This window comes from Elaeis guineensis, chromosome 1, assembly GCF_000442705.2.
Source record: "Elaeis guineensis isolate ETL-2024a chromosome 1, EG11, whole genome shotgun sequence".
Taxonomy (NCBI): Eukaryota; Viridiplantae; Streptophyta; class Magnoliopsida; order Arecales; family Arecaceae; genus Elaeis; species Elaeis guineensis.
The window spans coordinates 162,050,171-162,064,611 of record NC_025993.2 but is presented as its reverse complement, the minus strand read 5'-3'; the positions used below and the strand labels follow the sequence as shown (position 1 = coordinate 162,064,611).

At 38.6% G+C, this 14,441-nt stretch overlaps 2 protein-coding genes across 3 annotated transcripts; one reads left to right on the top strand and one right to left on the bottom strand.

Moving 5' to 3' along the window:
* Window positions 1–2,168: 2,168 nt before the first annotated feature.
* LOC105039455 (uncharacterized) lies at window positions 2,169–6,027 on the top strand. Its single transcript, XM_010915608.4, is given in 8 exon segments — window positions 2,169–2,776; window positions 3,236–3,401; window positions 3,501–3,551; window positions 3,877–4,059; window positions 4,191–4,308; window positions 4,721–4,831; window positions 4,834–5,468; window positions 5,561–6,027. Coding segments are annotated over 8 exon segments (2,106 nt in total). The 5' UTR covers window positions 2,169–2,312; the 3' UTR covers window positions 5,939–6,027.
* Window positions 6,028–7,000: 973 nt separating this feature from the next.
* LOC105039454 (uncharacterized) lies at window positions 7,001–14,238 on the bottom strand. 2 transcript variants are annotated; one of them, XM_073246318.1, is made up of 8 exons: window positions 13,774–14,238; window positions 10,820–10,929; window positions 10,309–10,365; window positions 9,903–10,202; window positions 9,197–9,405; window positions 8,755–9,061; window positions 8,404–8,677; window positions 7,001–7,484 (listed from the first exon to the last, which is right to left on the bottom strand). In XM_073246318.1, the coding sequence occupies exons 1-8, from the start codon at window positions 13,906–13,908 to the stop codon at window positions 7,230–7,232; spliced, it is 1,647 nt and encodes a 548-aa protein (XP_073102419.1). In that variant the 5' UTR covers window positions 13,909–14,238; the 3' UTR covers window positions 7,001–7,229. The 2 variants fall into 2 exon arrangements, with proteins under 2 accessions (XP_073102419.1, XP_010913909.2); XM_010915607.4 differs by having other exon boundaries at window positions 9,197–9,444; window positions 13,774–14,236.
* Window positions 14,239–14,441: the final 203 nt, after the last annotated feature.

Here is a 14,441-nt window from a genome sequence, read left to right as displayed (position 1 = left end):
ACTTTGAAAATATTATCTTATATTCTATATAATTTAAATTATATATCAAACACTATAATTTAGAATTTTCTGTAATTTTACAACAATATTACTGTACATATCAAACACTGCAATATATGATTTTTTATAATTTTATCAACTAATCATATTTCCTCTGCAATCATATTACTATAGCAATATTATCTATGTAATGCACCAAATATTATCGTAGTTTAACAACTCGTAATATGCTGATACTTAAAATGCACATCATATGGGCACGAAGTAAGATTAATGCCCCACTGATCACCATTTGGACACCTCACAGCTTACAAGGACATCAGAGCTGTCTTAACATGTGGCAGTAGCATGCATTGCGCAAATGCAAGCAAAATATATATCTAATCTTTTTAAGAACATTTATTGTATTCACATTATTAAATACTAATTTATAATGATCTAAATCTAGATCAAACAGACATTTCTAATCCAAAAATATCAAAATGGATAAGAATAATCAGATTTGAGCTCAAATTCGATCAGATCAAAATCGAACAATGAGAATTATACATCGATAATTCAAATTATTGGATATGATTTACTATCTCAAAATAATTTGTACATCAAAAATTATATTTTTTTAAATTTTTAATCTAATCTTCGATAATAAAAAATATATTTAATTTAAATTTATTAAAATTATCTGATTTTTAACTATTTGATGCATAGATATCGATTTTTAAATTATATAATTTTTTTATGCAAGTAGTTTTGAGATAATAGATCATATCCAATAATTTAGATCGTCGGTATAAAATTTATATTATAAAATTTAATTTTATTAAATATAAATTAAAATTAGATCAATATTATTTTTGTCCGATACTTTTATATATATATATATATATAAAGGGCATGCGGCACCTGATTGTCCGCGTTGAAATCACATGACACCAGACGGGATGATCATCCCAGTGACATCTTTGGCTCCCAATCAGGTACAAGCAGCTGCATGTTTGTTTTTTCAAAAAAAAAAAAAAGGAAAAGGTGCAAATATTGTTGTCAAGAGGGACATCCACTACAATCGGACGATGGTGATTGAAGGATTCATCCCTTAATAAATAATTCATCCAGTGGAGTCGTCGAGTTCACGGATTAAAGGTAAGAGACACTGACGCCCCCGCTTCTCCCTCGCACGTGACCGACGACCGGGCGGTCGTGCCCATACGCGGGGTAGACGGTGGCCTATAAATACCTAGCCATCTTCTACCGGCGTCGCGAAAAGAGGGAAAAAGAGTGGGTAGCGGGGGAAAAGCTCTTTTTGGTTCTTGCGCACCATTTCCATTCTTTTGATCATTGGAAAGGCCTCATATCTCTCCTCTTCCGCAAGAATCAAGGCCCAGACCCCTCCGATCGAGATCTCTGTCGCCTCCAGAGGCTCGAATCTTGAAGGTACGTCTGTCTCCACCTATTAGGGTTTTTTTCTCTTCGTACTGGAGTTCGGAAATGTAGATCCGGGTTATTTTCTTGAATTCTCAGTTATCGTACTGTATTTTGTTGTTCAATTGCAAATCGAGTAGTAGAAGAATGATCTCTGTGTGATTTCTAGTTCATTGAGCTACGAATCCATCAGTAGATAATGGATCTGTAGGTTCCGTGCTTCAAATATGAAGCTGAAGTAGATTTCGGAGTTCGATATGTGGATCATTTTGGGAAAACATTTTCCTGAAATTAGATCTTTATATAAGAACCGGATCCAATCAAAGTCAGTGGATTGTGGCTGGATTGGTTGGGTTTTAGTTAGAATCAGTTGTTTGGATTGTAATTGCTCTACTTCGAAGAGGTGTAGATATTGTAAATCTCGCTGATTTATAGTTCACTTCATGATTTCAGGTCATCTAACAAATATTGCACGCAAGGTTAAGCATATCAAGAAGATCTGCAGTTTGCCAGAATAAGGCACCGATTATAGTGTTAAAACAAAAATTTGAGTCGAGATTAAAGAAATTTTGAACCAGTTTAAGGCTTTTACTTTTAGTTTTCCGATAATATCAATGCTCTGTTGGTCCAAGTGCTTCCGATCGTATTGATTTATTTTGGTTCAATAATCATCACAAAAAAAAAGATCCACCATTTAGCAGAGCAAGGTGTTAATCTGGGTGTTGTAAACAAGATCTGGATTCAAGAAAAAAACCGCATATTCCAAACTTTGCTTTTGTGCTATACACTCTTAATCTGGATCCAGAACTCTTGTGATACTGATTAAAAACCCTTCGAAGGCTTCAAGTTGATAAAGCTTGGATTGTTAAGTTTTGGTTCTGCTCATTTTGATCATGTGGAGGTTCAAGCAGTTCATGCCGAAAGAACAAGCCGGCCTGGAAGGTCGCACAGTTGAGGTTGGCAGTCTGAAAGTCCATGTCCGAAATGTCATAGCGGAAGGGGGATTTTCCTGTGTCTATCTCGCCCGTGATGCTGTAAACTCATTCAAGCAATATGCACTGAAGCACGTGATTTGTCAGGATGGGGAGTCATTGGATCTGGTAATGAAGGAGATTTCAGTGATGAAGCTGCTCAAAGGGCATCCAAATGTTGTCATTCTTGTTGCGCATACGATCCTGGACATGGGTCGGACAAAGGAGGCACTGCTTGTGATGGAGTTCTGTGAGAAGTCATTGGTTACAGTGCTGGAGAACAGAGGGGCAGGCTACTTTGAGGAGAAGAAGATTCTTTTGATTTTCCGAGATGTTTGCAATGCAGTGTTTGCCATGCATTGCCAGTCACCACCCATTGCGCATAGGTATACCATTTTTTGTTGATATCTTGATTTTATGTGTATAATCATTCAGTGGGGCTCTGATACTTTATGTTGCTTCAGCTTGATATTAATGTTTTATGTTCGCTTTTGGTTGGGCAGAAATTGAGGTATACGTTCCTTATTCTAGTGATGTTTGTCCAAATAGGTGCATCAATATCAGTCATATTAACATGCTAACGTTAAAAAGTTTGTAGTCCTTGATTTGCTTTATTGATTTGCTTGTGCTTACAGATGCAATGTCCTTGTATTTTTTTCTTCACTAAAAAGAACATTTAATAGCTAACCATAATGTTCCTGATAACTCATTCTGGATATGAGACTATTCTTCATTATAAGGAGAAACCAGACTTCATTTTCTCACATTCTCTCCTGAGAAGAGAAAGTAGTGCTATCTTTAACTCTGAGACCTGTCATCACATGGGCTTTTGTTGCATTATCCAGAGATCTGAAAGCTGAGAATGTTCTACTTGGAGCTGATGGAGCTTGGAAATTGTGTGACTTTGGTAGCACCTCAACCAATCACAAGTGCTTCAGCCGGCCTGAAGAGATGGGCATTGAAGAAGATAATATCAGAAAGCACACTACCCCCGCATATAGAGCCCCTGAGGTTTGATTTGCAGACTTCTTTTCATGGCTTGACATTGATGTGTACTTGATTCATTTGCTAGAAAAAATGCTAATTTGTTCCATAATTTGTTGGTTGCAGATGTGGGATCTATACAGAAGGGAATTTATCAGTGAGAAAGTAGACATTTGGGTAAGTCCCCCTTTTAAGCCTCTTGTACCATATTGAATAATACCTTTTGACATTTCACAGATAAAGGTTTTCTTTTCTTCTTCATTTGTCCGCTTCACAGTTCAGAGTGTTGTCGATGTCTGATTCAAAGTTTAATGAAAAATATGTTTATGTCAAGTATTTCAGCATTATCACTTAGTAGTATTCAACATTGTGCAACAAGTTGATGTTTGTGGTGAAGCCAAGGGAAATGTACTCTGTATGAACCTATATATAATGATCCTTGATTTTTTGCGTTCCCAGCAAATGGAAACTAGTACTGAAGTGATTTTTTGCTCTGCTGCAGGCTCTTGGATGCCTACTGTACAGAATTTGCTACTTTAAATCTGCATTTGATGGTGAATCAAAGCTTCAAATCCTTAATGGAAATTATCGCATCCCAGAGTTGCCTAAGTACAGTGCTTCCGTGACAAGTCTTCTTAAAGACATGCTTGAAGCCTCTCCAGATGCCAGACCAGACATCACGCAGGCAAGGGCTTTGCTTGATTGCCCATTCATCTCCATGAATCTAGGTTAGTTTTAGATTGTGGCATGTGTGACAGCCCATGAGATGCCAAGCTCACACTCCTCTTTCTGATGCCAAATCATTTATTATAACAGGTATGGTTCCGTGTTAACGAGCTACTGCCAGCAGAGCTGCAGAAGCATTTGCCTGATGGGTCTCCATCTGCATTAAATGTTGACATATGCCCACCTGCATCAGATGTGCAGGATGAAGGTGGGAATATTCCAAACTATCATGCTTATCATTTACATATTTCAGATTTACTTCATTGCATGCTTTAAAAATTTATCAAAGAAAGTTTCGTATTATTGAAGTTTTTAGATCCATGCGGACTCTGCTTGTTGATGTTGGTCATTTGTTAAAAGCAAGAAATATTCCACAAATTATTACTATCTCCCTCGATATAGGTACTAGAAATGGGTTATATATGAATGCGACTTCTGGAGCTAAATGACATAAAGAAGATAGATAATGATAACTTTTCTGATTGCAGTCACATTATATTAAACAGAAAGAAAGAAAAAATCGTTGTCACATTTGCAATAATGTTGAATTTTCTGAAGTTTTAAGTTCTATGTTGACCTGCATCTTTCATAATACTGATGCACTGGATTTGTTTTGGCAGGAGTTCGAGAAAGGACATCAGCAATGCCTCGTAGGAGCCCTCCACCACCACCACCATCAAGAGAACACATTCAAAGTACCTCACGTTCATCAACTTCAAAGGTTGCTGGGGATGGGGACAATTGGGTGCGTTTTGGACTAGCCAGCGTGTTCAAGATTTGCACACTGAAGAGGATAAGGGACCAATATTTGACAAAGAACCAGCCAACAAAATGGCATCCAAGCACAATCGAAGAATACCTGAGAATAGAGCTAGTCCTCCAAAAGAACAGCATCTCCAACGGAGTGTCCATAGGAACTCTCCAGAGAGATTTGACACTGCCCCAGCTGAGGACTTTGAAATAAGATTTTCTCCCGGTGGCTCGGAGCAAGGTTTAGAGAAAACCAGAGTATCTGATCCTGATGGTAAAGCCAGCTTTCAGAACAAGGCATTCAACGCATTTGTGGCTGAGTTTGATACCGGTAAGCACCAGTCTGCAAATGTTGCTAGTAATATTAACAATAAGAGTAGATTAGGGGACAAAGGGTTGGAAGCAGAGTTATTTAGGCTGAAGGAAGAGCTGAAGCAAGTTAACATGGAAAAAGAAGAAATAACATCCAAGTATGAAAAGCTGTCTGCCATTTGCCGCTCCCAGAGGCAGGAGATCCAGGAGCTGAAGCGTACCCTTGCTGCAACAACCTCATCACATGCAGGCAAAGACAGTTCAAAGGCCCAGGCATCTCCTGGAAGCACACAGTCGGATACTCCGGTAATAAATGCTTGGCCTCCCTATAGTTATTGTAATAGCATCTGAATTTCATGTAAACTAATGCAAGTTTCCTATAATGATCATTGTTGCAGCCAAGGGAGAAGATAGGATCAGTGTGGGAGCTCCAACAAGGGATGTTTGCAGATAGCCCTGCAACACCCAGCCCAGATCCCAAGCCCTGGCAGCCTTTTGCTGAAGAGTCAAAGGTGCAGAGCACACCAAAGGGCATTCACCCTAGATCAGTTCGAACAGTTAGGGCAGCCAATGGCAGCAGGGATGATACCAAACAAACCACCACTTATTCCGCCAATGAACCATGGGGCTTTGACGATGATAGTTTCAAGGCAATCCCTTCTGGCTCAGGGGTGTCGGGGACTTCGGTTCAAGGGAATTCCTCACAGCGGTTTGGTGGGGGCGGTGAAACGAAGAAGGCGGAAACCAGCCAGCCAGCTGGATGGGCTGGTTTCTGAAGTGTCCCTATAGACGGAGATTTAATTGTTATTGCTGTAATTTTTATAATTAAACTTTATATACAACTGAGGATGGGGGGTGACACAGATGTCTTGCATCATTTATCCTTGTGCTTTTTGGAAGAAAAAAAAAGGAGCGGAGGAGGGAAATATGGCATCTAGCCCGATTCTGGACGGGAGTTGCCAGGCATTGGTGGGGGCTAGAACAGATGGGAGCCGTTGTTCAGCTCTTGTACCGATCCTGGAGGTCGTCTATTCTATCATGTGTTTTGTAATTGAAGTGGTCCTCATAAATGGTTCTCGTGTCAGTATTAGTTCCATCACAGCTATTTTCATGTGCCACTCGGTGGCATTTTCTTTCATAAATAAATTCCTTCTGCACTCTTCTGCACTCTGTTGGAGTTAAACTTTGTTGTTTTCTGGATAAACCTCGTATTTTACCTTACCTTCGCAGAAGTACCTGTATTAGTCTGCGTGATTCGAGTTGCGTGGCCTGCTCGGGGAGCATTTTATGCTAATGGGACCTGCAATTAAGCGGCTGTTTTTCTTGCTGCCTGCCTGCTCATAAATGAGGGAACGACGATCCAAGCGAAAAGAGGCAATGGGAGATGGGTTTGCTGGCTTGCACTATTAATGCAGAACAAGCTTACCAGGTCTCGAAGCGCTTTCGTTTACCCTTTTTTTCTTCGACCTTTTTTTTTTGAATAAAACCTTTTCCCTCTATCTTTTTTTTGGCACAATTTCCTCTATCTTTAACCATAGACTCTTTCATTTTCTTAAAAAATATATACATACTCTTTTTTATAAATAAAAAAATTAACATCTGATACTGAAATGGAAGTCTCTCGTGCAGCCTTCCTACTTTAACCAGTAAGATATGGACAGCTTTCCAAAAAAAAAAAAAAAAAGTAAATAAATATATTGGCCCTGAGACGGGTTATAAGAAAAAATACATATTATTGGATTACAGCAGGCATTCTATCAAATAGCCATCTTCACCGAGGATGCACTTGCAGTGATCATGCCTCTCTTGGCCATTTGGCTAAGATCAAGTGTAAAACATTTGCGTAAAAGTCTCTCAAATATGTTACCTTTCAATCATTTATTGATGTCCAACAGCAATAGCAGACATTCTCATCTTGCAATAGACGATACACAGAAACACTACACATTACACTGTTGAATTAAGATGCTGATATGGACATGCTCTATTCATATGTCATTATTACAGCAAAATTTTCTGACACTATTATACAATCAGTGCTATTTAGTAGGAGTGTAGAAACTTGCCTCAGGAAGAACAAGACAGCATACACACGCCTGGCCTGTAAGCCCATGCAGGTGGCAAGCGTGCATACTTCTCCATCCCTGGCTGTTCATCATATGGATGTTCGACAAGTTTCAGTAGCCTGCGAACTTCTCCATAGTCGCCTAGTTCAGCAGCATCGATGGCACTTTGGCATAAATAATTCCGTAGAATATACTTTGGGTTAATTGAGTCCATTGCAACCTTTCTTTGTTCTTCTGGGATGCCACTCACGACCAGCTATTTAGAGAGGAGTAAAATCGTCAAAAGAAAAAAAATCGGATTTATGAAATTATTCTTGTACTTCGTGAATGTTCCAGTAATTACAAATTTATAATTGTGCACTCCAATGTAAAAAAAATCCAAAAGCTCCTAGTTGCACCAAAAAAAATATTACTGCTTACCTCAATTACAAATGAATCAGATTTAAAGAAATTCACTACACATTTCCATCGTTAATTGATTATCATATACTGAATTGACTCAATTGTATTCCATTGATGATACTACAATGATTTCCTAGAAAGCAAATTAAGTATGCCTCGTTTCTGGTTTCACACTTCAGAAAAAAATATACGTGAAATAAGAACAAAGACAAGAATGAGGAGAGAGAGAGTATCATGGACCAGCCATACCGCATAGTTATGGCATCAGGAATCAAATATACCTGTCCTCCTTGGTTGTCAATTCCTCTCAAGTTCTACATGCCATTAGTATCTATCAACCTATGCATCCTTTGTTAATTCCAACACTAATATCAAGCTCTTTTCTAAACTTCCACCATTTTTCTTTAAGCAGGCCTCACCAGTGCCTTAATCCTTCAAAATCCAAACTTCCTATATAGAAAGTGAGCACTTCTTTTGTTTGTTGATTTCCACAAAACCATCATGGTCAATCTCCATCTCACTTCCCTATGTCTATGAGTACTAAACTTTGCATAATGTATTCATGTCTCACCTCTTTTCCTATTGTACTACACATGCCCTCAGAATTGAGAGAGAGAGAGAGAGATCACTACAAGAAGAGAGACAGCAAAAGGCATGTGAGCATGAAAAAGAAACCAAGTTATGAGGGTCTAACCTCAACTCTTCATGAGAAAATGTATATATAATCATAGAATAACAAACAAAATATAGGAAAAACCATCGCTCAAAATTACCTCCTCGATATAGGTTTGCACCCAGCTGGTCCATGCTTCTTTTCTCTCCTTGCCAATGTCTAGCAGCACAGCTTTAAGAGGAACAAGCAGCTCATCTTTTGGAATCTTAGGGTCTGCTTTGATGTTAGAAAGCAACCGAAAAAAAATTGTATAGTCAACTTTATCGACAGCCATGTTGTTGAGGAGCTTATTTATCAGTTGCTTGTTGTACTTGGATAGACCAAGTTTTCTTGTCATCACTGACTGGTATTCATCCATGAATTTAATCCCATATCTGTAGTGGCATAAGAACAAGCATCACTGACAACAGACAACATTTTAGATCATGATTGGACAATGAATGCACTATACCTTTCCATTGCATAATTTGCCTCCTCTTTACTAATCAAATGTGCGGCTGATAAAGTTGCAGTAAACTGTGCGATGTTCCACAAGCCAATATCTGGTTGGTTGGCAAAAGAGTACCGCCTTCCTGGGAGGTCCGTGGTATTTGGAGTATAACTTGGATCAAAAGCATCCAAGAAACCAAAAGGTCCATAGTCAATTGTTAGACCCAGCACACTCATGTTGTCTGTGTTCAGCACACCATGGGTGAAGCCAACTCCTTGCCAACTGGCGACCAAGGAAGCAGTACGCTCAGCAACCTCAACTGACCAAGCTGATTTGATCCATAGCAAATACATTAATAATGATTACAATCTTCCAGATGAATTTCCTCTTTTATTTAATAGTACATCACATGTAGAATAAAGAACTTGGCCAACCAAAAATTCAATATGTAGAAGAATATTACCTGCGTACTTGTTAGATGTCAAATCAACTGCTGAAGAACCCTCCTGGCTGACCTCAAAAGATATGTCATTACTTTTGCTCATCTTCTCTAAGTGAGGGAAATGATGGCGGATAGCATAATCTGACAATGCACGAATAATATCAAGGTTTTCGTTTCCCCTAAAGGCATGGATTTGGTAAGTACCAAAACGCAAAAAGGACTGAGCAACCCTGCAAATAATTGCACCCGGTTCCTCCTTAGGATTGCCACTGCGGGGACAACAACCATAGAAAATGAACAGTGATATCTCCAAAGAAAACATAGCTTGCAAAACCATTGAACAAAGTACACAACATTACTAGTGTAGCACACAGAGATTTCACTTAGAATTGAAAAACTATACTTTTTCCCAAGATATAGAAACACAAGCATCTAGAAATGCTCATGTAATCCGATTCCGGTGGTGAAATCATAAGGTTTTCCTATTATTTATGAAAAAAATTTGCTTCTTTTAAGAAAGTTTTCAAAGCCAAGTATTGAACATCCATTTGAATTAATGGAATTCATGCATTTTAAATGCATCCATCATCCATGTGTGGCTGGCACCTCCAGGTGCAACAGTGAAAATTTTCCTTGAAAATCATACCAATGTGATGATACCTAAGCAACAAAAATGTACATAATGGTGCCAAAAAGCAGGTGCAAACAATGCAAAATAATAACATACTCATAAAACATGTCACGAGTAACATTTTTGCCAGTTGTAACAAGGCAAAGCGCACGAGTTGTAGGAATTCCCAGTCCAATCATTGCTTCACTGCATAGGAATTCACGGATGCTACTACGCAAGACTGCAAGGCCATCTGCAAATCGGCTATAAGGAGTCCTCCCGGCACCCTTAAGCTGTAACTCCCACCTTTCAGCTCGAGAATTTAAAAGCTCACCAAGGGTTATTGCACGACCATCCCCTAGCTGACCTGCCCACACACCAAACTGATGCCCACCATAGCATTGAGCATAGGGCAACCTACAGAATATATTTCATCTTCTCTGTTAATGCAGTGTTCCACAGAACACAATATTTAATTAAATTGGGGGACAGAGTTCAGTGAAGGATCAGATTGACAACTAACCCTCCCTTCAAAGGCACTGCTCCAGAAAATATTAGTGGGAAGTCTGGTCTTTCAAATCTGTAAAGCCAAAAACATGTGGATGCAAGTCAAAAGATGTCTTGATTCCAGTAGCTTATAATCCAAGACCTACAGTATTTACAAAAACTATGGTAAGTTGATCAATACAGGAAATAAATTCTGAAATAATCCAAGGTTCCAAAGAAGTTGTTCAAATGCTATGCAGCCAATATATGACATCAAGAAGGGAAAATAATTGTTATCACAGCCAACTAAAACATCCTAACATTACAATGGAAAATAATTTCAATGCAAACAGGTGATCACTTGAATGGAGTGCATGCTTAATGTTATTCACCAAAGCAAAACAACAAGAGATGGCAAGCTCTTTTTCTGTTACTATTACTGAAGAAGTGATAGCGTCCTGCTCATAATTGCATGGATGGAGGCAACACATCCTTTCTATCATTTCATCACCAAAAGAAGAAAATATCAAATAAGTAGAGCTGCCTACTCTTTAGGATCCAAATCAAGCAGCTTGGCAACAGATGCTGACCAAGCTACAAGCTCAGGCTTCCCCACTTCAGCAGATGGTGATACTTTACTGTAACATGCATGTAGCACCTGGAAACCATATGACAGACAAATTCATCACTTTCTAAACAAGAACCATAGTCCATAGTGAATATACATTCATCAGCAATGATAAATTAGAGCCAACCTACAACATCACAACCCATGCATGCTACGATAGAAATGACAATTCTAGTTTCAACAGATTGTAATATCTAATTTTGCAAATTTCTGAGAAGTAAGAGTCATCTAATCATCAACAAGCGTAAATGACGTCATACTTCATAAATAGCATATGTCAAATTTGAAAGCCACTTGCTTATATGTTAAATTATTTTTATCACTTGAGCACAGTCATATGAGGGATCAAGTTCTCTTCTCATGGATTCAAATTCAGAATAGAAGGTTCATACTGGAGAAATTTTCACAAGTTTAATATCAGACAGCACATACATTGACTTCCATCCATATTACCAAGAATCCGTTACATTTACAGTAAATGGATAAGATGCAGAATGCAGTGTGTGTATGCCTGTGTGCACTATGTAAGGGGAAAGCAAATATAGAATTTTGTTTGAACCTTGAGTAATGACATAGTGGTGGTTTACATTGTCATTTTGTGCAATACTTCTATTACAAGGTTACCTGTACATTGTTACAAACTTGCACCAATGACTACCAATCTACAACACCTTATCACAACATATTGCATATATTCATTATGACAAAAGTTGGCAAGTGTTAGTATCGCATCTAATTACTATCCAATTGATGCATTATCCATGCATACAGTATATTATGATTTATCTTAGAATAGTGATCATTGGTTTAAGCTTGTTAACTATTTAAAAACTTTTAACAGTATGCAGAATCAGTAAGTTCTCACTTCAGATTTGAGGTTGTTGACCATGTTTTAGAATTTTGCATCCCGATATAAGCTAGTTTTTGTTAGATCAAGATCCCTAGGAATAGACTTCTTTAAATTGGTTGATACCTATGACTAGATAGCATCCCTCAGTAAATCTTGTGCTTTGCCACACAGATCAGTTGATTATTGTTTCAATGCTCAAAGTGTGTTTACCTCCCAGTGTAAAGAACATAAAGTTAGCCTAGATGCCTTTTTGGAAGTGTGACATAAACTTTCATGGTGATACATACAGTGTTGGTGCGTACCGGACACTAGCAGTTAGCAGCATGGGCAAGTCTGGCAATACTCTAGTACTTGGTACCACTTGACCAAAGGTCGCTCGTAGATTGCAACAAGCTATCAACAATTCATTGTAAGCTGATCAAAGATGACAATGGTTACTTCGGAATGTTCAACCATCTCCATTAACACTGACCATGCACAGAAAAGTAGAGAAAGGATTTAACAATCAGTATTATATTATTCCTTGAGTAGACATAGTCATGTAAACTGCTCTCATGAAAGCATCATTATGTTCCAGAGGTGTTATTCCAGATACATGAAATATTCATAACACAGGTTTTTTCTTTGTAGGACACTCACAACAAAGTTTGCAATTCAGTGAATAAAGCCTCAAAATATTGTAAAATAGCTGCTATACGTCCAGAACTAGTCTCGTTATTGCTCCCCCTTCTGTACATTCATTTGCACCTACTATGGACCGTTAAGTACTAAGCCTCCATGAGAAGTTTGATTCATTTATTTCAGTCATTGCCAGATCATCCTTTTACTTTATTCATGTATACCAATCATAGTCCTTTTGGATAAGCTGAAGACATCCACCACAAGGTGTGTACATGGTTGTTTCCTACTTTCATTTAAGAGGACTTAGCTTTAAGATCAGTATGCCCATACCCAACTGGAAATACTTTAAAAAAAATGAGGCGTTTTGAATTTTATGTCAAAAAAACAGACATATGATATCCATTCTAAAATGCAAACGCAATATTTCCACAACCAGGGTGATTCCTCCAGGTAACTTGGACAATAAAATAGTTAGAAACAAAGAAGGGATAAAGATAGGAAGAAAGTAGCAGCAACATTGATTATCAAAACCACACCTTCCCCTCCTTTCCATAGCCAGAGATATGACAAGAGTTCCAAATAAGACTCCTTATTTAACTAGGACACCTCTAAACTTCCTTCTTAAAAAATAATAAAGAAAAATAGGTGAATAAGTACTTCCTAAAGTTTCCACCGGTATCTAACATGCAATTTTCTAACCACTATCAAAGCATCGCAAGTTTCAAGATTAAGCACTAGGCTGAAGACTTATGGGGCACTAAGAAATGGATATATAAAATGGAAGCAAGAAATCTTTCTGTCTGATAACTGGCTTAAATAACATCTTTATATAATGATTATCAAAAAAGGGGCATGTTCTGCACACATCAAGAAAGATGCACGGGAAGACTTGATTTTGTTCGGAAGACATTGTGCATGGTATATAAGTATTCCAAACGAAACTCTCAACTATAACAAAATTAAGCAGAGATGAAAAATGTACTGCCATTGAGTACCACACATTGCACCAAGGCAATTATGCATCTGAGCATTACATCCGAATTTTGGAATGACCACAAGTGCTTCTCCCAATATAGAAGTTCGATCTGCTTACAGCCTATTCATCACAAAATCATAACAATTTGATAATTGAAGTTGCAATTTTTATGGTATATTATTTTTTTCCTATTTTTTCTTAGAAATAAACTTGTTAAGACTATGCAGGGCTCATTCCCGAGACTTTTAAACTGCATAACCTAATCAACAGAAGTATCTATAATAAAAGCCGGACCTTCCACCCCTAAACGAAAATAAGATTGGTGTAAATCCTTGATCAAATATACCACTGCATCAGAATCTCAGGAACATGTCAAATAAATTAATAAAACTATGTTATGAAAAGTAAATAAAATCAAAAAAAGTACCTCCCGAGGAATTGTATCGGTTCTTGGATCACCAGGAAGCTCTCTGACGAAGGAGTGGTCCCAATTCAGCTCCTCGAGCTTCAATTGAACTTCTTGGCTACTCCCAGCAACCCCCTGGAAATTCCATCGCCTCATCCCGCCCACCCACCAGCGATTCCATCAATCGGGCCGCAGAAGATCCTCCTCCGATATCGCCGGCGAGCCCTCTCCGCAGCAGGAGAGGAGATCTCCCTCCGTCCGCCGGCGGGCAAAGAGGCGTGGATAGTCGTGGAGGAGGAGAAGATGGGATCGAGGAGATGGCGGAGGGGGAGAGGTGGGAAAGGTTGTTGGAGAAGAAAGCGGCGGCAGCGAGGAAGGGAAGGCGAGCGGAACAACGAGACGAGAGATGGCCGAGCATCGCCCCCCTCAACGCTTTGTAGTTTGTAGCGTTGGTGCCGTCTCGGTCTCGCGATTTCTTGAAATGGTCGTTGTTGCGGTGGTCAAAGTTATCAGGGCGTGGGTGCCCGAGGTGGTCCTTCTGTTGCGTCATTCTTGCTGATTCGAACCCCCCCTTTTTTTTTTTTTTTTTCCGTTTTTGGTACATGTTTATTCGAACCGTTTAAAAATGCACTAGTGTTAGTAATATTTATTTTATAAATCTAAGTGATAAATCAAATTGCAAACCAACT